The sequence below is a fragment of the Ruditapes philippinarum genome, unplaced genomic scaffold (assembly GCF_026571515.1).
Source record: "Ruditapes philippinarum isolate M1 unplaced genomic scaffold, ASM2657151v2 ctg4614_1_1_1_1, whole genome shotgun sequence".
Lineage (NCBI taxonomy): Eukaryota > Metazoa > Mollusca > Bivalvia > Venerida > Veneridae > Ruditapes > Ruditapes philippinarum.
In genome coordinates this window covers 72,480-100,108 of record NW_026865287.1, presented here as the reverse complement: position 1 = coordinate 100,108, position 27,629 = coordinate 72,480, and the positions used below count along the sequence as shown (strand labels likewise).

The window sequence follows — 27,629 nt, the reverse complement described above, 5'->3', positions numbered from 1 at the left end:
GGGAAATCAAATGAAAAAAATATTGAGATGTCATTTATATACATGTACTATAAATCAGCTAATATATGTTTCAAATAATCTGATAATAAGTCTTCAAAGATTTGTAAACTGCAGACAGTATGACAGACAGGTACACCAATGACTTGTGTTTGTATATGTAAAATACAGAAAAAAAAACAAAATTATTTAAAGTGTATAAAGCTATATCTTTGTCAAAAATATTGTTAATATTATAATTAAAATAGCTACAAAAACATAAAACAAGAAATATGTCCATATATTTTAATGAAAGCGGGTGGAACATGTGTTATATAATCGCTAAACCAACTAAAATAGTAGGGGAATATTATGTTTCGGAACATTTTATTCTGATTTACGTACAATTTTCATGTATGTTTATTAATAACATGGCCATTCTATGTAACACTTTTTTCGAGATATTACCTTTAGGATATGAAAACAATATGTATTTACCGCTTTTAAATCTTTACAAAATTTCTCATCAGATATAGCTTTATACCGTTTAATAAATAGCTTTGTCCCATTTTCAATCATGCCTTTTCCCATTGTCACCACAGGTCAGATTATCTGACCCATTTCCAATTGATCCAATGATTATTTTCTCCCAATTTTTAAAACAGATCCCAATCAAACTGAAATTACTGATATCCAAATTGACAAGTTTGCTGAAGTTTATTCCAATATCATAACAGACAGATGTCTCCTCATATTTTTTGTCAAATTTCATTAAATTGGTTGACATTTGGTTATAGTTAATAATGTCACACAATCAAAAAAGAGCCTAAAATGAGATTTCCAAAGGTACCTGTAACCAAATATTTTTTTAACCAACAAAGTAATTTTAAAACTCAAAATTTTCTGGACAATACTTAAAGGTACTTTTTCTCAAAATGAAAAGGCCTGTTGAATTTTTTTATTATATTTATTTTAAGAGATTTCAAATCAAAACACTATAAATAAAGTATAATTAAGCAACTTACCTGTTTAGACAACTCGTGCCTCATCTGAGTATATAGAAATTGATTAGGCAAGACTGAGAGGTGATACATAATAAAGTTTAGTTTTAATGTAATTTATTTATTCTCTCTAAATGACAGATAACACAAGAAGTTTTGAAAGAGAATGAAGAATTTGAAGCTAGCAACCAGCTTATGTAGCAAGATAGAAGAGGCAGCTGGTGCCCAGTGTGTAGATGTAAACTTTGACAATGGCACGATTTACATTGCTACAGATAGACAACTTCTAGAATGTGATCCAGGTTCAGGAACGGTAAGTCCATACAATGCCTCATTTGAAGACTTGCTTACACTGAGTTCTTATAGCATAATGTAAGTAAGACTGAAAAATACATCAATAAGCAAAATTGCACATGTCCCCAAATTAATTAGATACATTGTTAGACTCATTTATCTAATTGTCTTGCAAATGATCCATCTCATACCACTGAAATCACAGTTTGCTCTTATGTATATGTAGTCTATCGGTTCGGTTACAGCAAAATAGATTCTCTAATCGGCAAATGATATCAAACAGTCCCAAAACTGGGCGGATACAATTATACTGAATATCACTTTTTGGGATAATCCAGATATGATATTTTCAGTGAAATTGACTTCTCTTTGATTTCAAATCAAATAAACAAGACCATTGTCACATTATACCAGAAGCAGCTGACATCATAATTATTTTATTATGTAACAGTAAGTTACAGGTTCAGTAACAGAAAAGACCAGTGTGGAAAATTGACTCATGAGCAGATTTTATCACGAGTCCAATGCATGCATTTACTTATTTTCACAAGTCAAGACTATGATAACAGTGTCAATTCACAGGAACTTGAAATTATATTAATGATAATATCGAAATTATACCCCCTATACAGTATAAGTAAACAGTATAAATAAGTTTATTTATACTGTATAGGGGGTATATTTTGGATACTATCATTAATATTGATAGAATTTGAAGTTCCTGTGGCCAGTTGACAGCCCTGATACTTGTCCTGTGAGTAAAATGAATGGAATGTCTTAAAAACAAACTGGTTGACATCATGGAATAAATCCAGTGAATTATTTTTGTCATAAATATTTTTAACATTTTCTAGATAAGTGGGAAGTTGGACCTGGCAAATGTTCCTGATCAAACATCTGATGCAACATTTATATCAATCCGTCATTTACCAGAAGAATTTTCTGTCTGTGCTGCCACAAACAAGGGTGACTTGTTGCTATGGAATGTTTTGTCACATGAGGTATGTTACTATGGAAGTGAGTCCTCATTTTATGAACATCATACAGTACTCCTTGTGGGTAATGTCTCCCCATGAATATTGCGATATGATTCGAATAAGTGCTTATAAGCATAAGTGGCACCACATATAATTATGGGAGATTGACCTAGATGTTAGTTTCTTTGATCATTGACTAAAACTTTGATAGTAAAGATGTAACAGTCAATACCAGTAAAATAAGTCCTTTTCTTTCTTGTAAATTTATGGAAATATTAAGTACTGCAGTACCTAAGAGCACCCAATTACATGTATGTCAGTTTCTTTTAAATTTTAAGTTGACTTATCATATTGTGATTAATCTTGGAACTTATATTTGAAAAAGCTAATTTTACTTGACTATTTTCCTGTTGGTGACATTCATTAATATACATGTACACTTAACAATCCCAAGCTTTTTTACTACTTCTTCCATGGCCTGATTATTTATAATTTATTTCATTTTTAAAAAAAAAAACTTAATGATAAATATAGTGGATCTCATGTTTAAAAGTAAATAGCAGTAAAACGAAAGTAGTAGTTAGACAACCAAAACAGTTTATTCCCATTTCTAAGAGTAGCAAAATGTAAAATTAGACTGGAGATTCCGAAAGTCATACTTTTGTAAGTTTGCGCCGATCATAATTTCCCTTTGCATATTTATTAATTTTGTTGCCAATTTGCTAATTGACTCCTGGCAGCATGAGCCTTGACTTATTAAAACAATTTTACAGTATTTTCTTATCTCATTGTTACATTCATGTATTAAAACAGGTAGAATGTGTGGGAACTGTGGAGTCCGGGCTCACAGCTATGTCGTGGAGTCCCGAACAGGAATTGGTGATCCTTACCACAGGTAAGTTTGATTATCTAGAAATTTATACATATATCTGAATTAAAATGCTATGACTTAAGCTGGAGATCAGAATTATTTTAGCCTCTATAGGGGTACCAGTACTTTTTTAGTACAAGATCAGTTAATTAAAAATTTAAATATGCAATAATTATATTCCATTTGCTTGTATGAAATGTCAGAGACAAGCCTAAAAGCATCAATGCATCAGACATAAGTTCACAGTCTGATCTTGAGGAATTAGAAAATTTTAGTCATAGTTATAATTGATAAACTGAAGAAAAAAAAACTCCTGAATAAGTAGATAGACTGTGTGGCGATTGTATGATTTGTTTGCTGTATAAATGTAATTATGCAACATTATATATTTTATAGGTGCCCAGACATTGATCGTGATGACACGAGAGTTTGATCCAATAACTGAGCTTAGTTTACATCCAGACAACTCGGGCGAAGGTAAGTTGATAGAACATGTACTTATTGGGTTTGGTTTGTAGGGAAGCTTACACTGTTAAGATGACTTTCAAGCTTTTACTTGTTGAGAAAGACAGTGGGTGTGTTTTATTTTAGATCCAAGAAGGCAGATAGATTCAAAAATGTTCATGTTTTCATTCATTATTTATTTAAGATATGTCCACCTGTATAGATGTGCAGAGAAGTACTGACCTGATTGTTTTTGTCTGCTTGTATCTTAATAAATTAATAAACAATGTAACAGGTAACTTCTTACCTTCCCCTCACAAAAAAAAAGAAACAGAAATGTGAGGAAAGTTAAAATATTATAGGCATAAATGATGGCTTGCTCCGATAGACCAATCAAAGGCAGAAATATCAGAAACTATATTTAATAAAATAAGATAAATATTAGCTACTATATCACAAGTTGCTTTTTTAATTGATTGATTCAATGCAAAAATTTTATCTATTAAATACATTATGTAAATGATCTGTTGGAGAAGTCAAAGAATTTCATTGTTTTCTGCTGAAACATGCTTGTTTTAGTAAGATTTTTGTTTATACTTTTCTTGTAGCTGAGTTTGTACAAGTTGGGTGGGGGAAGAAGGAGACACAGTTTCATGGATCAGTGGGCAAACAAGCTGCACATGTTAGGCCTGATGTAAGTTTGATTTTTGTAAGGTCAAACATGATTTTTAAAGTAATTTACATAAACAATGTTTCTATCAAATTGTCCAGCCTAATGGTAACTGGTAACCAGGCTTTGCTGAGGCATATATTCCACTCTATAACAGCAGGCTTGATTTGATTCTTTTCCTTGCATATTACATACTGGATGAAAAGAAAGAATGCAAAGAAACCACATATTACATGTTAGCAATTCAATAGAGAATATAGAAATATGCAAAAATACATTTAGCTACATGTTAATTTTTCTGTTGAGCCTTTTATTGGCTTTATGTACTATACAGTCTTTTAGATGAGACTTTGAATTGAGGTTCCATGTATGAGAGCTTTAACACTTGGCACGCTAAAGAAAAGGGAGATCTTTTTGAAATATGGGCATTTTTCTGTATCATTTGCTATACTCATAAATCTAAAATGACTAGCACTCATCAGGAGCACGTGCCCATACGGACAACTGGTGGCGAGTTTGAATAAACTGTAATACACATTCAAATGTTAAACATAAAAATAAATATCTATAGAGGATATTGAATGAGTGTAAGTTCAATAATGAATTTATTGAACAAGTTGTATAAAGTTATATTATGCGAGCCTTTGGATCAAAATATGTGCACGGCCGTGCAATACCGTTTTTACGAAGTTGCAAAATCGGCATGGGTATGTGATAAAGTACTGTATCAGATGCAAAATAAAAGTTTATGACCCATTTTATAAGTGTGCACTTTCTTTTATCAGTAATTGCTTGAAAGCTACTATAATTAATAATTTTAGGAGGTGACGCCAGCATTGATGTGGGATGATCATATACCTAGAATATCGTGGAAAGCTGATGGGCAGTACTTCGCAATAAGTTCTATACATCCACAAACAGGTATGTAAATGGTTTAATTAAGTGTCATAGTTCAGGCAAAATTAAAGTGAAAGTTAAGATTGTGTTTGTTATGGTTTTAACACAGTTTTGGGCATAACTCGACAGACGTCCACTTATCTAGCTTTCCTGGATAAATATGAAGTAATTACCAATTTCTCTGCAAGTGGTCAACTACAAATGCCATATATTTCTGAATCAGCAAACCAATCAGATTTAAATGTCCAAGGTTGCCATGGAGAAATTTAATTTCACCCATGCTTTGAACCAGTGACTCCATTGCTCTCCCTTAAAAGCTAATTGGGACTAAATTGCCATTTACTTTGATCTGTTTTTGCTGAAAACAGAATGCATCTTGACATAAATGTTCCATTATACAAAACAGTGGGGGATCAATGTCCTATTGATGAATTTCTAGTTTTATTTTGAAAAAAGTGGTGTTGCGTGTATGCACATGGTTTTAAAGGGCGTGAATCAAAATATAAATAAAACATTAAAATAACATATCATTTGATGTCATGTACATTGTATATGTTATAACAGGTGCTCGTAAGGTTCATGTATGGACAAGAGAGGGAGCACATCATTCTACCAGCGAGGATGTAAATGGTATTGAACAGTCTCTTTCCTGGAGGTAATGTTTCTAATTAGTTCTTGATAATCAGCAGAAGCAAATTAGCAGGTGACATTGCATTTACAACATTTATTAAAATGCCGACTGTCAATGGCAAACCTAAAGGTCAATAAATTTTGAATTTACTCATGTATTGAAGTATCCTGACACCTGAAGGAACAGTGACTCATTTCAATGCCCATCAATTCTTGAAGTAATATTGTAGCATAAAAAATGCCATAGGACAATGTAAATATTGGTCAAGATGACTTGCAATGTAATCGTTTTAAGGTCAAGGTCACGTTTAAATGACATTATTGAATCTATTTCTTGCTGCCATAACAGTTTGACAGTTGAGTACCGGTTATATACACAAAATTTGGCACATAATGTTTTCAAGCTTACTTAGAATTACTACCGATTTTATCGATTTATAAGCAAGTTATATCAGTAGGAAATTACTTGTTATTGTTTAATCTTAGTTAGTTTTCTATTTTAAGGCCAAGTGGAAATTTGATAGCAACGTCCCAGAGACGCCCTAACAAACATGACATTGCATTCTTTGAGAGAAATGGTCTACGGCATGGAGAATTCACTTTACCATTCCCAGTTGACCAAGTGAAGGTAAAACTAAATGTTTATTACAATGTAGTCATTTAAGATGTGGTGATGTTGATGCTGTGCCTAAATTGGTATTTAAAAAAATTGGCATGGTAAAGATTAAGTGATATTTCAGTGATTGATAATTAAGTAACAAACATTGTTAACTTAAATTTTGTCCAGATTTTATTTTACTAGCTCAACTATTTGAAGATTAGGGAGGGCTTTTGTACACACCCAGGCATCGGTGTCAACATCAAAGTCGCACTTTGGTTAAGTTTTTGCGTGCAAGTTGGTATGTTTAAAACTACTAAAGGGAATGGGTTGAAACTTCATACACTTATTTGAGAGCATAATAGGAGGACACCATTCAAGGTCCATAACTCTTACATGGATTTTGACAGAATTGTGGCCCATTTTGAACAAGTCGAGCACGTTGTCCTACTGACAGCTCTTGTTAAAATTATATTGATACACAAAATTGTATTCAGCTATTTTGAGCCAAGAAATTTTGGATTTCGTGATATAAAAGACAGTCAGACACCTGCATATTATCTCAGTATATTCGCATACATGTATAGATTGATTGATAAAGTAAATCTAGAATTATTATTATTGTATGTAGGTAAAGGAAGTTTACTGGAACAATGACTCTACTATACTTGCCGTCTGGTGTGAAGATCTGGCAGACGGGAACAATGTGAAATCTTATGGTTAGTTAATAGTATAAACATATTCAATTGATCAACACAATGTCTTATTTAGACAAATATTTGCTTTAAAATAATGATTTAAACAGGTCAGGAACACACATACAACACCAGGTCGAGTTTAAAGATTTTATTTGCTACTAGTTTCGAGTAATATAATACTCTTTGTATGCTTTGCTTTGTTTTGATGTCTTGTTTAGATATAATTAGCGTGGCATGTGCTAAAGTAAATATATTTGTGTCACTATATATTTGCTTGTTTGCCTTATAGCTAGGTTAAAAACTAGGTTAAACCACATTGAACTTTTCTTTCTAACTCTAATGACTTTCTAATGTTAAGGGGGGACAACCAATGTCTTGTCACCTTGTGCAATAACTGAATAACTGATATTATATTTAGAAGCACTTTTTACGTTATTGCACTAAGGTGACAGTCTGTATTCTGATGGATCAAGGTCATGCTTCAATATCAAAATTCTGCTCAGGTACCCATTTGTAACTGAAATAATGCAAGAAGGTCTTCCTGAGGTCTTTCTCTGCCAGTAAAGGTGAAAAGTCCCAGTATAACCTATGCAGTGTCATCATAAAGAGGGTTATATTACCCAAAATCGGTATTAGAAATCAGTACATGTATATAGACCAACCTAGTGTTTTGATGTGTTGTTCCCCTCTTCAAAACCTTTTTATGTAAAGTTGAAAAATAAATAAATCATGTGGTATATCAGGAACTTTGTCCATTTTCAGTGCAATTATGGACTACAGGGAACTATCACTGGTATCTTAAACAGAGTTTACATTTTGAGGGCCCTGAACAAAAGATAGGTGCTATGATATGGGACCCGGAACAAGAATATAAGCTGCATATAGTGTGTAAAAATGGAGGGTATTTTCAATATACTTGGGCCTGGGCCACAACACATAGTGCAGGTAGAAGCTGTGATGATCAGGCCATAGTAGCTGTGATTGATGGAGGTAGGTATTTTAAATTGTTTTAAGTAGGCATGTCACGGTTAGACAAAAAGCTGTCCCTTTAAATGGTGACCTAATAACCATGTTTAATCTTTAAACGACCGCACTAATAAGATCTTTATATTTTTAACATTAATTTTATTTCTTTATGACAAAATATGACATTTTGTTCTTTTGTTGTACTCGAAATGATTATAATACATATTGGAAAAATGCATGTAGTAACTATTTTCCATCAGCGTCATACCGTTCTCGATGAGATCGGAAAAAATACATTGTTGAGTAAAACTAAAATACAAACAAATTATCTTATCTTGTTATAAAACACTAAAGTAATATTTAGAATCAATCTAAAACTTGTATGCATCTTTATTTCTGACTGGTTTTCAGCTAAAAACTGTCCGTACCTGTTTAAACGGATAAACGTGACACCCCTAGTTTTAAGTCCCCTTTGGTATTTACAGGGGAGGTAGGTTGGAACTCCTTCTACAATAGCATATAAAGGATACAGGAAATCCTTTGTTTACCCTTGCCCATGTGATAGTTATGATGTGGCCAATCTTTAGATTATACATGTGCATGGGATAGTATTACATGCCAACATAGAAGCCTTTATTAGGTCATGTACATGTATTACGTTTTACGTGGGCATGTCTTCTCAGTTAAATCATCGTAATATCAAAGTCACTAATTTGACAAAAATAGGTGTTTAACCATTTCTTATATTTGAAATAACAGTCTTCGAAATAAACACTAGTCATATGGCCTAGGCAAATAAAAAAAAAAAATTGATTGAAAAAAAATTTCTGCTGGCCAAAATGGTGTTTAAAATTTCCAATGTACAGTATGCCTGCTGAGTAAAATTAGGAAGTATATAAACACTCAACTTATGTATGTTACCATTTGTATAAGTCTGATGAATGGCCATTGACTTAACACACATACTGGTATATACATGTATGTTCATGTTTTTTGCTTTGTTTATTCTAAAAATAAATATACTTTAATTATTTTTAGTTCACCATATCTGTCATTGTCTCTTGTATAATAATTTCTCTTTTTTTTGTCCACTTTCCAGCAAATGTCTTGATGACACCAATGCGGCACATGGTAGTCCCTCCCCCAATGTCAGCCTACGAATTACAGTTACCAGGAAGTGTCAATCAAGTGGTGTTTGCTCCGCCCCCGCTGTCAAATAATATTGCAGTTATACTTGTTGATAACAGGGTTGCCATATTCAAATTCACTGAGACTGGTAAATCGGGGTCAGAGGTCAAAGTTAATGCAGCTGGAGGAAATGGGTTTAAAAGATGTTGTACATTTCCTTCTCTACAAGGAATTTATAGGTAAAATAATTTTAAAGATCAGCAGTTATGTGATGTTTTTCTAGAAAACTTATAAGCTTGACTATTCAAAGAATAATTATTAGTCAGATTGTAAGCATCAGCTTAAATTTTGAATTAAGGGCAAATTTCTTATTCAGCATCATATCTCATCAACCACTGAAGATATTTGCTAAACACATATCTGAGATCATAATAGGAGGTCACTGTCCAAGGCCCATAACTTTGACATAGATTTTGACAGAATTTTGCCCCTTTGTGTACTGTTATAGTTTTTTATGCAACATCAGTTAGCTGAGATTAGTTGAGCAAGCTCTCTGACTGACAGCTTTTGTTAAAATAACCCTAACCTCAGCTAGTGTCTTAAACATAGAAATGTATATTTTTTCTAATTAAAGATAGTTTCATTGGAAAGTTAAAAAAATATGACTTAAAACTAGCCATGATTGCCAGTTTTGTACTTTTAAAGTTACCTTGTCAATTTTATAGTTACCATGTACATTTGTAGGTTTAATTGTTTTTAAATTTACAATGTGAGTTGAATAGTTACCATGTAAGTTTTATGTTTAATAACTTGCTTCACAAGAAAATTCTCATTTTTCAACATATGTTGTATAAATTGAATATATGATCATGAAAGATAAATTTCATGTACACACATTTTCTCTTTAATGCAGTTATTTTGTATTTTTTTGCATTTTTTAATCAACCAGTATCAAAGGATTAGGTGAAGATTGTGGGTATCCACTGGCAACATCCCATTTTACGTGGATATCTGAAGATATTATACTGTTTACAACGGTGGCCACATCTGGGTCACCCCATTCTATAATCCATAAAGCACAGATAGACAATGAGAAAATAACTGTCATGTAAGTATTAATATTCAATAAAATTTATAGAATGTGCTATTTTCTCTTCCATTAATTTGGCAAGTTAGTTAATGTTATATGGTTAAATGAAAAATTTTTATTACATGCTTTTCATTAGACAGTGAAATTACATTTTGATAATTTCACAGTGATTAATTATAGAATATAATTTTCACACTAGATGGAACTATATTTGAATGTGGATGTAAAAAAATTTCATAAATAAGTGAAAATGTGGTAAGAAATACACTGTTGTAAGTAAGATGTGTTTGATTCCAAATTAGTTATTTATTGATGTCAACATGTGACATGTAAGCATTGTGGCCTATTGGTTAAGGTGTCTGCCTCTCAACCTAGGAATCATGGGTTTGAGCCCTAATCAAGTCAAAACCACATATGTTCATATGACACCAGTACTGGTTGGTTCCAGAAGTGGACTCGAAAGTGATTGATGTAAGTTGCAAGACCTTGTTTCGCAATCGAGCTAAAATTTATATGTTTAAACCAAAACATGTAAGCATTCCCTTTCTTTGCCATGCATATATTATTGCACTTGACCCATTCCTATCTGTTAAAAACTAAAAAAGGGGAATAATATGAAATGTCTAAAAATTATTATCTTAACATCATGCATGTTAGTTAATATTACCAAATTATTTTTTTTTTATCATGTTATAAAGTAGTAACATTGTATTATTTCAGAGGAAGTTCAGCGGTAGAATCTAGGATATTTAATACAGCATATGACTCGTGCAGTAAATGTTTAGCTGTACAACTAATTGATGGGACTGTTCTTAAATATACACCAGGTACATTAACTAAATAAAGAAGAGAAATCATGGCCTGCATTTATGATTTATGAAGTTTAAAGTCCAAAAGCTGTTACTTGCTCTAAAATAATAAGTATCATATTTTACCGAAGGTTGTTTGGTACAAACTTGATATAGGGGAAACTTTTGAGTTATTTATAGCTACATAATGTACATTTTATTGAAGTTTTATTAGTATCTGTATATATTTAAGTGTTACAGAGCAAATAGAATGTGTCTCAAATTAAAAGTTAATGTTAAATTAAATCCGCACAGTCTGATCAGGATCCATGCGAACAGCATGGATCCTGATCAGACTGCGCTGATGCGCAGGCTGGTCTGGATCCATGTTGGTTGCAAACCCATTATGTTGGTTTTGTTATGACAAGGCTCATATTTTATTTCGTTTTTTTAATTTTTTTGTATTCAGTTTATTTATTTGTTTCAGAGGATGAGATGTTGTTACCATGGGAGACAACTGATGGCATTGAAGTGCAGTTTCCTTCTCATTGTTCACAGATGGCGCTCTGTCACATTGGAGGGGAGGTAACTGTCATATTAAACCTGTGTCTATAAACCTTAATTTGCAGAATCAGTACGTAAGATTTTCCCAGCTTTGAATTTGGTGCACTTCATGCAGAGTTTTAGGGAGTTCAATATCAAAATACAAAAATTGAAGTACCAACAGTATAAAGTTTGATCAGACTGAGAGTAAGTGTAGGCTGTCCTGACTATATGAATGGCAAAAACTAATTAATTCTGGTTACAGCATTTTAACTGATGTACAAATTGGCCTGGCTCTAAAGTAGTGGCAAAGGCTTATTTTTTTATATGAAATCAGTGTGACTGACCAATTTTTAAAGCATTTGAGAGTTCTTATTCATAATTTTGCACATTTTAATAATAAGAAAATGACTCCATATATTATTTCAGACATGTGTCTTGGGATTAACTCAGAGATACAGATTTAATGTCAACAATATTGAGGTAAGTATCAGAACTGTTTCAGATATATTGGTAGTGACAGCATGGTCAGATGGTTAAAACTTCAGACTAGTAATCTAAGGATTGTTGAAGGCGTGTGTCCAAACCTTGTAAGGGGCAGAGCAAGATACTTTACATTCATTGCTTAGTACTGGTTGGTTCCAGAAACAGATTCGAGAGTGTTTTAATAAGCTTATAGCTTCCAACACAATCAAACTAAAATAAATTTGTATAAACTAAATATATTAGTAGCAGTGATAAAAGTTTCAGATAAGTTAACAACTTTAAATCATATCAAACTTTTACCTTCTGAAATTCTAGAATGGACTTGTCCAATGTATTTTATTAGCTTGAGTATTTGAAGAAAAGGGAGAGCTATAGTACTCACCCAGTGTTGGCAACACATTTGGGTTAAGTTTTTGCTTGCACATTGGTGTCTCAAAAACTACTGAAGGGAATGGGTTGAAACATCACACATTTATTTGAGAGCATAGTACGAGGCCTATGACTCTTACAGGGATTTTGACAGAATTATGGCCCTTTTTGAACTTAGATATTTCTACATTATCCAGACACTTGTGTTACTATCAAGCACTGAGAATAGTCAAGCACACTGTCCTTCTGACAAGTCTTGTTTTCTTTTTACAATTTTAGTATTTTGAACGCTTTAAATTACATAAAAAAATAATTAAAAACAAAAACATAAAACTTTAATCTGAAGATGTGCTTCTTTGAGGGGCAAATTTTAAATGTAATACATGCTTTCCTTATTAGTTTTATATGAAATATGTTGTTTTTATCTTCAGGTTGCCAGTAACTGTACTTCATTCTCTGTACATGATGAGTTCTTGTTGTTGACAACGTTGTCCCATACATGTAGATGTATCACCTTGCATACCAAGGTCAAAGGTCAGTATCCTTATGCTTCATATTGTGTCAAATCACTGTCGACCAGAAGTGAAATTTAATAGGGGTGTCTTTGGCCAAACGGTTAAGGTCGTTGACTTCAAATCACTTACCTCTCACCAGTGAGGGTTTGAGTCATGCAAGCATCTTAGGATTCTTTTATATGAGAAAGCTATTCTTCTAGCTTGCAGAATATCAGTGGTTCCACTCAGGTGCCCGTTTGTGTGAAATAATGCACACAGGGGTAGCTGAGGTCTTCCTCCACCAGTAAAGCTGGAAAGTCGCCATATGACCTACACTGCAATTGTGCAACGTAAAAACCCAATTTAAAAAAGGTAAATAAATAAAGTGACATTTAATTTCATGAACTCATTAGGTCATCTTCACAAATTCAAGATTTAAACTTCATGAATTTTGACATTTAGCATTTTGATTTCTAGATTTTAATTTCATTTATCCTTGATTTTAACTTCACAAATTTTGTGATTTCAACTTTACAGTTTCATGAAATGATGAAAAACATTCTTTAATAAATTTTACTCTTGAAAGAGATATAAACCTAACCGTGTGTTATTATTTTAAAGATCTGCCCACATTGTCAGATGGTAAGGCTCATCCATTTGATGAGAGTGTACGTCGTGTAGAAAGAGGTTCTCAAATTGTTATTTCTGTAGCAGACGACACTAAACTCATACTTCAGATGCCTCGAGGTAATCTGGAAACCATTCACCCTCGAGCTCTTGTTCTCACAGCTGTACGTAAACATCTTGACAGGTATGTTAAACTAGTGTCTTATCAGTTTTGTGATACAGAAAATGTAGGTTATCCAGATAATGTCAATTCATCTTAACACATGAGTTTTTTGTTTCTGAAACTTGTACCAAGCATTATTTGTGTGATGAATTTGGCTTGGTTTGAACTTTTTATAGCCCAGTGTAAGTTTGAGGGATTTTGATTTTGAAATAAATTAATTGAGAATGCATGCTCTTATAAAATATAATACATAGCTATGTCTTTTGTGTTGGGACTTAATAGATATCACGTGGGCATGTACTGCTACCCATACATATGTAATAACTATTGCGTGGTGATGTAATAATATTCACATGGGCTTCTATTAAATAAAAGATTTCCTATGTCCTTTTCATGCTACAGTTATTCCTAAGTCACCTTCAAGAAGGTCAGATATTTTTGCTTCTTTTAAATCGGTATGGATTAAAAACAACATCTAAAATGACACAACTGAGCCATTAACAAAGATATGATTTGATGTTTATCACTGATTAAATATTAATTTCTTTTGGAAGATCATTACATTTATCAAACAAAATATTGAAAACAGAATCCCTAAAGAATGCCCCAAAACTCCTTGAATAAAACAATATTATTAAACTTGTTCAGTAAATTCAGTATTTAGTCTACACTCATTCAATATCCTTAATATATTATTTGTTAAATATTATTTTATTTTAGTACATAGAACATTGCAAATGGCTTGTACTAAAAAATGCTGTAAGACTCTAAAAGGAGAGTCTTTTCTGAAAATAAAATCTGTTTAAAGTATATGAGCCATGTCATGACAAAACCAACATGATGGGTTTGCAACCAGCATGGATCCAGACCAGCCTGCGCATCCGCGCAGTCTGATCAGGATCCATGCTGTTCGCTATTATTTTCTCTAGGTAAGCGAACAGCATGGACCCTGATCAGACTGAGCGGATGCGCAAGCTGGTCTGGATCTATGCTGGTCGCAAACGCACTATGATGGTGCTGTCATGACGTAGTATTAGTATTAATATAGTATTACAATTAAGGACGTATCATTTCAGGTTACAGTACGTTGAGGCGTTTACCATCATGAGGAAACATAGAATTAACATGAACCTGTTGTATGATCACAATCCGGAAATGTTCTTACAGAATATCAAACTATTTGTACAACAGATTGCTGCTGTCAATCATATTAACTTGTTCCTCACAGATCTTATGTAAGTACACAGACACTTTCTCTTTTATTTTTTCTTTAGACATAAAAAAATTTTTATAGTGTATATCGTAATGCACCTGGTCGTCTGTCCACACCATTGAGAAAAAAAAGAGGGAGGTGGCATCTAACTGTAAACAAAACAAAAGAGAACAATAGAGTTAATTTGGTAACAATAGAATAAGGGGCCAATGGCCTTATTCTAAATAAAAGAATATTGCAATTCCAATGGCCACTTATTCCTTTGAATTAGGTAAACTCTGAATAAGGTAAATATTAGCAAATTTAAAGTAGGTTTTCCATTATGTGTTTATGTTTGTGTCACGGTTCAGAGCTGTTCACTATTTAGGGGAGAAGATGTGTAAGCGGCTGGATAGCTCAGTCGTTAGAATGCGTCACATTTGATTATATTTACATTCAGCGAGGAAGATGTGACAGTAACAATGTATACAGCAGCCTATGAGAGGAATAAGATTACGTCTGCTGGTAATGGGTCTACTGTAGAAGGTAACAAAGTGGATAAAGTATGTGATGCAGTCAGGGAGGCCCTTAAATCCATCAGTGAAAACAAGTATGATATATTGTATTATTCTACCTTAACTGATTTTAGAAATAACTTGCTAAAAATCACACCAATTTATATGTTGACAGATGGGTATTTGACTGTTGATTTTCAAAAACTTTCATTCTTTGATATCAACCTTAAACAGGACTTATTGAATTCTTGAAAATGAATTTACTTTTCATTTGAAGTTTATGCAGGAAATTATATAATTGATTTTTTTCTTAAAGGGACTCCACTGAGGTTTTTTTGACTTGATATGACTGGAAATAATTTTTCATGATTAATTTTCCATTTGATGTAGGTCTAGACCAATAACTTGTGTATGAGTGAAAGACTGGGAACAAGCATACTCAATAAAATTGAATTGCTTTGTAAAGATGCTTGCTAATTTTCTCTCAGTATTCAATATTTTGTTACGGTAAAAACAAGTGCAACTGATTTTATAAATAGAATTAATTCTTATAACAGACAGAGTGTGGGACAGACAATGCCAAAGCTGTGTCCATCCTCTATTTCATCAGTCAATGACATAATTGTAACCTTGACAACAAATATTTTTACTATTTTAGATACATGTTGTCCATCATCACAACGTATGTTCGGAAAACTAAGCCTCAACTGGAGGAAGCTCTTCAGCTAGTAAAAAATCTCAGAGGTAAGTTTCTTTATCTGTATCTTGATAAATTATATGCCCTTGATATGTAAGTAAGGGCTATTTTTTAAGCAGTTTTAATCATATAACATACATTTATACATGCCTCAATAGTTAAGGGGGATTATCCAGGGTCTCCCTCCACTAAAGTAAGAATTTTGCAGCTTGTGGAGGAAGGCTTCACTGACCTTTGGCTTTTGGTCAGAGCAAATAAAGTTACACAATACACAAGTATTATGAGTCACTAGACTTAATTGCTGTGTGTTAAATTGTATATCCCACAAAGCTATTCTGTACAATAAGAATCTAGTTAAGCACATAATTGAGCCATGTCATGACAAAACCAACATAATGGGTTTGGGACCAGCATGGATCCAGACCAGCCTGCGCATCCGTGCAGTCTGATCAGGATCCATGCTGTTCGCTTACCAACTCTCTTACAAGTTGAGAAACTGACAGCGAACAGCATGGATCCTGATTAGACTGCGCGGATTCGCAGGCTGGTCTGGATCCATGCTGGTCGCAAACGCATTATGTTGGTTTTGTCGTGACGCGGCTCAAATAAATTATGTTACAGATTGTGAGAATGATCACCGGGAGAGAAATGCGGAGGAGACATTGAAATATCTTCTATTTCTGGTGGATGTTAACGAGCTGTATGATGTAGCACTCGGTACCTATGATTTTGATCTAGTTCTCATGGTGGCTGAAAAATCACAAAAGGTATGTATAGTTTAGTTTATTTTGTTGTAAGACTTTAACATAGTTCCTCCCCCTGCACCCCCCCCCCCCACCTCCCTTATATAAATTTTTAAAAAAATAAATAGATAAATTTTAAAAAAAAGTATAACAAAAAAAAAGAAGAATGAAAAAAATAAAAGTTGGACTGAAACGTACCTTCTTTTTTTGAGAGACAGAGAGACAGACACCTTAAAGTGGATTGGTCTACTAGAATGGGCACATTTTCCATAAGTATAAAAACAATATTTTATTATTTGCAATATAAATATATATGTAATATCTTGATCATGTATCTAAAACTTGCCAACAGCCACCAAATATATAATTCCTTGATGTCTAATAATGACTTATATAAACATATTATTTATTGTATAATCTACCTTCCATTATAGACCAATTCACTTAAACCACATTAGGCCACAGCTCTCACTTATTTGTCAGGCAGGAGGAAAACAAACAACATGTTTGAATGGGAGTTAAATACTGTGAATTTGCTTAATGTCATGGGCAAAAAAAATATGGTTTTGCCAAGAACACTTGCCAGGGTTCTTAAATTTGCAGATTGTCTGTTTTTGCAAAAAAAATTAATGCATATATAGAGTATTTTGAATGAGTGTAAGGTCAATACTGAATTTATTGAAAGAGTTGAATAAAATTATATAATGCAGGCCTCTGGCGAGTATAATATTATTTTATTCAACAAGATCAATAAATTCAGTATTGAACCTACACCAGTTTAATAATGTTTGTATAAGTGATTTCATATCAAAATATATGCAAGACCTTGCCATAACATTTTTCTGGAGTCACAAAAGTGACATGGGTATGTGATAAAAAAAGTTATGCAAAATAATCTTGCAGCAGACAAAATAATAATTGTATGATCTTAAATTCATGGATTCACCTAGCCACAAAAGCAGGATAATTAGTGCCCCATAATTGATAATTATTAAGTGGTATATGGAAATAAGTACTACACTATTTTAAGATAGTTTTGGTTGATTGCAGGATCCAAAGGAATATATTCCATTCATGAATCAACTGAGAAAATTGGAGACAAACTATCAGAGGTACACAATAGACAAACATTTAAAAAGATATACTAAGGCCCTGGAAAATATTGTCAAATGTGGTAAGCATTGTTTTATTAATACTTTACACTTACTGTACCTAACCTGAGTTCTTGAATTTTTGTAATAAACTTGTCATGTTTTGTGTTTGAAATGGTCTTTTGTTACGATAGGTATTTCAATATTAAAATTCTACAATTACTAAAGCCAAATTTTTGTAAATGGTTAAGTTAGCGACGTAGTAATATTGGCGAATTCTGCACTGTACACTTTTCATTCAGAGCATATTTTGAAATTTTCTGTATAAAATGATGACTGGTTTTGTCCAGATTGAATAATGAACCAGTCCATTGTTAGTGGTATAAGGGTTTAGTTACCATTTATAGTTAAGTAAATCTGGGAGGTTTCCAAAATGTTGGTGTTAGAACGGTTATAAAATATAAAAAACAGCTTTGATTTTGTAGTAGTTTGCTTGTAAAATGTATCTTGAATAGGCTATTGAAGGATTTCATTAAACACAAATTTATCATATATGATTTCAGGCCCGGAACATTTCAGTGAATGCTTGTCATTGATCAATGAGCACAAATTACATACTGTGGCTTTACAACTGTACCTTTCCTCTACTACACAATATAAGGTAAGCACCATCATCATGTCTTAATATTTGTCCAGATGCTCATGGAGATATCTTACCATTACGATTACTTTAAATGGACTTGCCCAGTATCCATTTTTAGCTCGACTATTCGCAGAATAATCGAGCTAATGCAGTCACCCATTTGTCAGCGTCCCTGTGGTTAAGTTTTTGCATGTAAGCTGGTATCTCCATAACTACTGAAGGGAATGGATTGAAACTTCACACACTTGTTCTCTGTGATTATCTGAGATGATTGGCACAAGTCCCATAACGCTGATTTCTTTTTTGCATAATTATTCCCCTTTTTCGACTTAGAAATTCTAGGTAAATTTTTGCTTGTAAGCTGGTATCTCCATAACTACTGAAGGGTTTGTACCTTTTCGGACAATTTTATGTATTCATATAGGTAAGCATAATTATACTCAATGAAACACCCTTGTGACAACTTTTCGAATAGTCGAGCGTTACTGTCCTCCGACAGTTCTTGTATATCTTACCATTAGATCAAATGGACTTGCCCAGCATCCATTTATAATGACATCTTACAATTAGATTAAATGGACTTACCCAGCATCCTGTTATCAAGATATCTTACAATTGGATTAAATAGACTTGCTCAGAGATATCTTATGATCAGATTAAATGGACTTGCCCATCATCTATTTATCAAGATATCTTACCATTAGTTTAAATGGACTTGCCCAGCATCCATTTATCAAGATATCTTACCATTAGTTTAAATGGACTTGCCCAGCATCCATTTTTGGGACTATCTAGTATCAATTATGGGGGACATCAAAGTTTAAATTTCAAAAGTAATCAGCCACCAGTGTCTCTTAGCCTGGTGGGACATACAAATGTTGTAAAGGCTTTAGCAGAGTAAGAGATAGATTAATATTACATCAATATTGTGATGAATGAGCTGTTTTCTTTTGCTGTAATAGTCGAACAAGTGGCGAAAAAATTACCTCCAAACTAGGATTTCAACCAATTTTCAGTAAGTAAAATAACAATAAAGGGGCATCATTTTGCCAAAAAAGACCAAATCGTATCATAAAATGATCATATTACAAAAATCCCAAAGTATGCACAAAGGCATTTAATGAGTATCGTTCTGTGAAAGAGTGTTTGAAATTGTATGAGAAATATAGGAGTTGCACACAGTGGCTAGTAACCATTATATAACACCTTTGTTTTAGTGACTTTAATCTGAAACCAATTAGAAAATATCTCATTAATTTCAGGAAATAGCAAGTTGCTATGGAGATTTACTGGCTGGTAAACGTCAACATGAGGAGGCGGCCATTATGTTTGTCAAGGGAGAGAATTGGGAGTCGGCATTAACTTCATTTACAGCCTGTCACCAATGGCAACAGGTGTTCTGTATGACATCACAATTAAACTTCTCTTCAGAACAGGAGGTTGAAACAGCCAGACAGATCGCAGGTTATTTTCGTAAAATTTAGTTTTTGATGTTTTTTGTAGTTGTTTTTTTTTTAGTGTTTTTTTTTAAAATTCAAAATTGATTTGAATAAGGTTTAGCATTAGGTATGTGTGATTTAAATTAAAGAATTTACTTAAGATGCATGAACAAACATTTTACTGTTGTTCAGACTTTTGATAGTGAAGAAAGATCATTTCATATTATTTTTTTAGATTTTTTTTAGATACTTTATTTTTGATTTCCTGTACGGGTTAGTAGCAATTAATTCAACATGTAGTGTTTTTCTATGTTTTAGATGATTTAAAGACAAGAGGCAGACATTCTGAGGCTGCTATAGTTCTAGAACAATATGCTAAGGTAAACCATCCTCATTATTGTAAGCTTATCTGGGGTTTTTTTTTTTAAGAAAAAGTCAAGCTTTTATGATATCTGCAGTGGCGTTGTTGTTTTAGTCATCATCATGCTTAATCTTTAATGTCGCCCAATACTTGAACAATTTTAAAGTTATCATTATGAAATTTAGCATGCTTGTTTATGATGACAAGAGGTAGTGGTAATTCTGAAAGACATATTTTTGGCAATATGCCCCTTTATTAACATAGAATTTCTATTATTGTCTCTCAAAGGGATATGGCTCTTCAGTTGTTGTACTGTATGTGTATATGTTGTTTTTCTTTTACAGGATTCAGAAGAAGCAATTGTGACATTAATACAGGGATGTTTATGGGACGAGGCACTTCGTATGGTGAGAATAATTTTTATGCCGCTATTACGTATTTTATACTGTATTAGAGACTGTTCTATATATAACTATTTAGACAACAAATCCTAATGAAATATTTGATTTGCATAATGATAAAAATATCTGTCTAAAGCATTATGGTAGAAATATCTGTCTAATATGATTTTTAGCAAATTATTCGTTTTGAATCAATAATAATCAATAACAGTTACAAGTAACTTTTATTTTTAAAAGCAAATTTATTGAACCTCGATAATTCTACACCATTGCTACTCATGCTTGGCATTATGCACATTGGGGCACTTAAACACTTCCTCCAGAAAATCCCACAAACCACCACCACCACTATCATCCCAACTAGTTTTAATTTTATAAGAAAAGATTCATTTTGCTTGGCAAAGAGGTTAAGATGTACATGCAAGCGTGTAGACATCTAGTAGGTCATGAAGCAAATTTACATAAAGTTGGTGTTACTTGCTAGTGATACATAATGAAGCATCTCAGGGTTTTCCATGACCAAGATAGCTGGAATGTTGACATACGACCTTACGAGTTTTTACAAATATTTTTATATTTACAGATGCACAAGTATAAGAGAACTGACTTTATTGAGACAGATCTGAAATCTCATTTAGTTGATAGCTTTGAAGGTCATGTCAATAACCTTGATCAAATGAAGGCGAACTTTGAGAAATATCGGTCCAGACTGGCTGCTGTTAGACAGGAGAAGGAAAAAGCTAGACTAGAACTTATTGGTAAGAGTGTTGGCAATAGGAGGAATAATGATTAACCATATTGTTTGATTTTACATTTATCAATGTTTTTCCATAAGGAATGCAAATGTAAAATAACTCATTTTTATTTCACCCTCTATATGTGACATCCTATGCAATACATAGAAACCACCTCATGTTATTATTACAATATAAGTGCATCAATAAAAAATGACTCCGTTCTTATTTCTTTTATTGACTCCTTTAATAAAACAATACCAAGCTCGTCAGAGGCTTGTATATCATGATTTTGTTCATTTTGTCCGATAAATTTTGTATTAAATCCACACTCGTTCAATATCTTATATATTGTAAATAGTTTGTTGAATGATCTGTAATGTATATATGTCTTGTTTCTTGTTTGTAGAAAGTGGTGGAGCAGGTAATGTACAAGACGCTGATTTATTCTCGGACACAAGTAGTGCCACGGGGGAGAGTATACAGTCATCTAGATACTCTGCTGAAACTTCTAGTTCTGCTTACAGTAAAATGTCGGGGTAAGTTTTATACCTTATATACTTTTATATCTACCTAAATATCAGGACACCATGTACATAAATTTTAGGGTAGGTTTTCACCATGTACCTTAATGTCAGGGTAATTTTACACTATGTACACAAATCTCAGGGAAGTTTTACACTGTGTACACACAATTTAGGGTAGTTTTACCCTATGTACCTAAATCTCAGATTAGGTTAATGATATATACAAAAATGTTAGGTTAATGTGGGTATCTGTGGGATAGATATAATCTAATGCGTCAAATTTTGTCAGTTTGGAACATGTGACTCATCTGGCTCCCCCATGCCCCATAAAAATTCAAGCATTGGTAGATTTAACAAAAACACCAGTCTGCTATTGAAAAAAAATGCAGTCTGTAGATCTATAAAATGATTCTAATGTTTAATTTTAGTCGTTCCATCAAGAACCGCCGCAAAGCTGAACATAAGAAATGGAGGCTGAAAGAAGGGAGTGAATTTGAGGACTTTGCTCTGATAGCTGAATTGGCTAAAATCATAAAATATGTTGATGGATTAAGAGGTATGCTGTATTAATTTACGAAATATTTGTACGCAGTTTTATGGTGTAAGATGTTTTTACACAGATTAGCTAAAAAAATACCTTGCTGATTAATATGATAGAATGATTCAATATTAATGTATCGCAAGTTAAGAGCATGGGCTGCGTTTCATAGAAAGGCCTTAATCTGAAATAAGTCTTAATACCAAAACTGAGACAATTTTGTGTTTCAAAGAAAATGTATGAAAATGTATGTTTCAAAGAAAATGTATGTTTCAAAGAAAACGTATGTTTCAAAGAAAACTTATGTTGTATAACTGTTGAGTTCTGAATACCATTGCTGATGGGCATTTACATGTTGCAAATAAATGTGTCTGTCATTGTATTTCTTTTCTCAGGACTAAAAGTTGGTTTTATGTCCTAGGACTTAGGATACACTTAGGACTTTTTATGAAGCACAGCCCACACATATTGAGATATCTGCAGTTTATTATATTTGCCATAGTTCCATAGAATCATAGTTACAATACAAACTCTGCAGAACAACTACCTCTTCACAACAACTGTATCATTTTTTTCCCAAATTAAAGATTTCACAATAAATTTAACCTCTGTAGGACAACACCTCTTGACAGCAACCTTAAATCTTTAGTTTTGATTGTCTCCCTTAGAGTGTTGCTCTATTGCGGTTATACTGTAATCTTGTCTGAGATTATTGCGATATATTTTCAGATGAAATGAGGTCATTAGTGCGGGCATTGGTGATGTTTCACTATGACAGACAAGGGGAACAAATACAGAGACAATATGACAACTTCCTCTCATTGATAGATAAATCTCTACCACAGATCTGGCTGGATGAGGAGACAGATCAAGAATTTACACCTGTAATTTTATACTATCTTTGTCGTTAAATATTCATTTTGATTTTTGTAAATGGTTCACTATTATAAATTAAAAATACCTTTTTTATTGAGATATGATAAATTATTCATATATGATTTTTAAAACTCAAGCAACTAAAGGTGTTTTATGGATAGAATGGTTTTACTTCAATATGTATAACATATGGATTATATAGTAAGATATAAAGTAATGGCATTATGAAATGAGATAATAAGGGGATTATAATATGAGATAGTGAGGTAATTTAATCATACCATAATAAGGGGATTGCTAATGAGATAAATAGTAATGAGATTAAAACAGAAGAGTTTCTTGTATTTTGGATAATATAGACAAAACAATATTTGGCATAAATAATTGATTTTCGTACAATACATGTAAGAACAAAGCAATGTTTTCAATTTTATGCCAATTTGAAACAAACTCTTTTTAACGGCAAAATGCTTTTAAATTTCTTATAATGAAAGTAAAGTCATCAACAATGTCAGTCCATCAATATTTCATCAAGCACACAATTCATATACACTGTAATTCATGTCCAAAACATAATTGTGGTTCCCTATGGTTTGTTAATAGGTTCTTGGGCCAAACACGACAGCAAATACAATAGCTCTTGCCATGCAGCAGGGAAAAACTATACAAACAGCAGATAGGGAAGATAAATTAGGTAATTATGTCAATTTCTTTTATTATTTTCTATAATTATTATTATTAGCCAACTTATAAACCTTATGACTTTTTGCCATTGTTAGATGGTCCACTATCAAGTTTGTTCTCATGATTTTTAGTTGGTCCCTTTATAAGGAAACAGTGTTTATGTTAACACTACACCTTATGAATCCTTTATAAATAACATATAATACCACTTGTGTTTAGAAGATAAAAGATTTCCTTTTACCACCGCTTGTGCTTAAAAGATTTAATTATAAACATGATAAATAGAGGATATTTGTTTAGTTCAGTGTAAGATCGGAATATATTTCACTGAGTGAGCATCAAAATGTATATTTCACAAGTGGCGCAGCGACGAGTGAAATATGAACTTTTGGTGTTCACAAGGTGAAATATATTTCAATCTTACACTAAACTAAACAAATTTTCTTTTTATTACATGCAAAAAGACATTAAACCTAATACTGAATGAAAAGCGCGCCAAATAATAATGCAACATGACGTCATTTACGACGTCACGTCATTAAGTTGGTACCCAGTACTGTGAACGCTGGCATTTCACTAAAACAACGTAAGGGGCATAAATTCAAAACAGTGAAATTATCAAAGTGGTAATTTCACTGTTTCAAACAGTGAAATTACCAGTTTTATATCACTGATATATTTCTATAAAACTCCGAAAAGCATGCAATAAATAACACTTGTGTTCAGAAGATGAAATGTTTTAATTACATGTGTAAAATATGTCTTGTGTTTAGAAGATAAAATGATTTACTTCTACCACCGCTTGTGTTTAAAAGATTTAACCACTTGTGTTCAGAAAATGAAATGTTTTAATTACATGCGTATAGTTACCTAATTGTGTCTTGTCTAATTGTGCCTTGTATTTAGAAGATAAAATGATTTACTTTTACCACCACTTGTGTTAAAAAGATTTAATTATAAACTTGATACCACTTGTGTTGAAGAAGATGAAGAGTTTTAATTACATGTGTAATACTTCTATTGTTTAGAAGATAAAATAATACCTCTTGTGTTCAGAAAATAATCATTTACTTGTTATACCACTTGTGTTCAGAAAATAATCATTTACTTGTTATACCACTTGTGTTTAGAAAATTAAATCATTTACTTATACTACCACTTGTGTTTAGAAGATCTAGAAAAAATGATTTACGTATTATTTTTAAATTTTATATTCCACTTGATTTACTTATGATTTGCCCCTTTCTTTACAGATCCTGTGATAAAATTTGCGCCAGTTTTACAGAAAGATGTGAAGTGGAAATTATACGCTTTAGAGACTTGATTTATAAATGATTTATAACATTGACAACTTTGAGTGGTTGGAGAAATAAAATATGTATTAAAGTGAAACTTTGTTATTCTTGACTTGTAAACTTGAACATAGTTTATTATTGTGTTTGTCACATATAAATATACACATTTTATCAAAACTACAGTATGTAATTTTAGTAAATTCATTTTCTTGTACTTCCCGATTTTTTCCTCTGAATTCTTTGGTATGCTATATATAACACTTATTATACCCCCGCACAACAAAGTTGTAAGGGGAGTATACTGGAATCAGCTTGTCCGTCCAGCCGTCCGTCGGTTTTTTCATGTCCGCTCAATAACTTAAGATTCCTTTGACCCACAGTCTTAATATATTTTGCATGGAGGTTAGTCATGACGAGAAGATGACCCCTAATGATTTTGAGGTCACCAGGTCAAGGTCACAGGGGCCTTGGCTTCAAAAAGCTTGTCCGCCCAATAACTTAAGATTCCTTTGACCCACAGTCTTCATATTTGGCATGGAGGTTAGTCACGACGAGTAGATGACCCCTATTGATTTTGAGGTCACCAGGTCAAAGGTCAAGGTCACAGGGGCCTTGACTTCAAAAAGCTTGTCCGCCCAATAACTTAAGATTCCTTTGACCCACAGTCTTCATATATTTGGCATGGAGGTTAGTCATGATAAGTAGATGATCCCTATTGATTTTGAGGTCACCAGGTCAAGGTCATGGGGGCCTTAACTTCAAAAAGCTTGTCCGCCCTTATAACTTTAGATTTCTTTGACCCGCAGTCTTCATATTTGGCTTGGAGTTAGTCATGTTGAGTAGATGACTCCTATTTATTTTAAGGTCAAGGTCACAGTGACCTTGAATTCAAAAAGCTTGTCCGCCCAATAACTTAAGATTCCTTGGACTACAGTCTTCATATTTTGCATGGAGGTTAGTCATGATTAGTAGATGACCCCTATTGCTTTTTTTGGGACACTGGGTCAAAGGTCAAGGTCACAGGGGCCTTGACTATAAAAAGCTTGTCCGCCCAATTACATGTACTTAAGATTCCTTTGACCCACAGTCTTCATATTTGGCATGAAGGTTAGTCATGATTACCCCTTTTGATTTTGAGGGTACTGGGTCAAAGGTCAACTATAAAAAAATTTTCCCCTCAACTGCTCACAGTGTATTGATTTTGACATTTTCACATTTGAAGCATGTAGAATACATAACTTAGAATGCACTGGCTCAGATTTGGCAGGGACGTTGTCCTTGAGCTCTAAATGACCACTGTTGATTTTGACAAAGTGGTATGCGGGGGTAATCACGCCATGACAGTGGCAGTTCTAGTTAAGGACTGTTCTGGTTATCGCGTTGTTCATCCATCCGTCTGTCCGTCCGTAGACAATTGGTTTTCACAGCATACCTTTTGAAAGATTTCATTGATGCCTTGTAAATTTGCCAATGGACGTATATTGCACAGTCTCAGCGGAGCTGTTGTTGCAAAATTATTAGGATTTTGATTTAAGATCGTGTTACGCCTTATTTTATCACTTAATACTGTGAAACTTGTCCTTACTCCACTATCAAGCACTTACATCTCTTTTATCTCGCTATTTGTTCTGTTGGAAATGGTTACTATACCTCGGGCCTATGACATACACAATGACAGTTTAACGTTTGTTTGTTTGATTGATTAATTGGGTTTCACGTCACACCGAAACAGTATAGGTTAATCTGGCGACGTTCCAGCTTTTATGGTGAAGGAAGACCTCGTGGTACCATTCCGTGCAATATTTTGGGCACAAACGGGCATCTGAGTAGAACCACTGACCAGCAAAACCACCAACGTTCTGTAAGCTAGCTGGATAGTTTCCCCACGTGAAGTAATCTAAAGTCCCTGTCGGGATTCGAACCCACAGCGGTGAGGGACAATTGTTACAGTTTAATTACTGAACGAACAGTTTTTTCCGCTAATCATGATGTGATATTGTAAAGTTATATGCTATATCTGATCCTTTACAATCGATTTTAAAATCAAAATGGCGAGATTCATTTTCAAGATAAATTTGCTATATTTCTGTTGCACATTTATGCATGTAGAGTGCCAGTTAAATTCCTCCACTAGTATACATCTAGCTGAAGGAATGTTATTAAATGCAAACAAATGAGTGCAA

At 33.1% G+C, this 27,629-nt stretch overlaps 1 protein-coding gene across 1 annotated transcript; it reads left to right on the top strand.

Moving 5' to 3' along the window:
• The first annotated feature begins 1,103 nt into the window (after positions 1-1,103).
• LOC132728542 (putative elongator complex protein 1) lies at positions 1,104-25,543 on the top strand. The gene is made up of 32 exons (XM_060714189.1): positions 1,104-1,290; positions 2,126-2,272; positions 3,062-3,143; positions 3,516-3,596; positions 4,172-4,257; positions 5,055-5,154; positions 5,695-5,785; positions 6,265-6,388; positions 6,990-7,077; positions 7,819-8,046; positions 9,122-9,389; positions 10,100-10,258; positions 10,961-11,067; positions 11,516-11,613; positions 12,001-12,054; positions 12,858-12,960; positions 13,542-13,731; positions 14,787-14,945; positions 15,363-15,512; positions 16,076-16,161; positions 16,736-16,881; positions 17,908-18,031; positions 18,512-18,609; positions 19,854-20,055; positions 20,349-20,410; positions 20,736-20,798; positions 21,376-21,550; positions 21,936-22,065; positions 22,482-22,609; positions 23,321-23,475; positions 24,071-24,161; positions 25,405-25,543. The coding sequence occupies exons 1-32, from the start codon at positions 1,144-1,146 to the stop codon at positions 25,473-25,475; spliced, it is 3,993 nt and encodes a 1,330-aa protein (XP_060570172.1). The 5' UTR covers positions 1,104-1,143; the 3' UTR covers positions 25,476-25,543.
• The last annotated feature ends 2,086 nt before the right edge of the window (positions 25,544-27,629 follow it).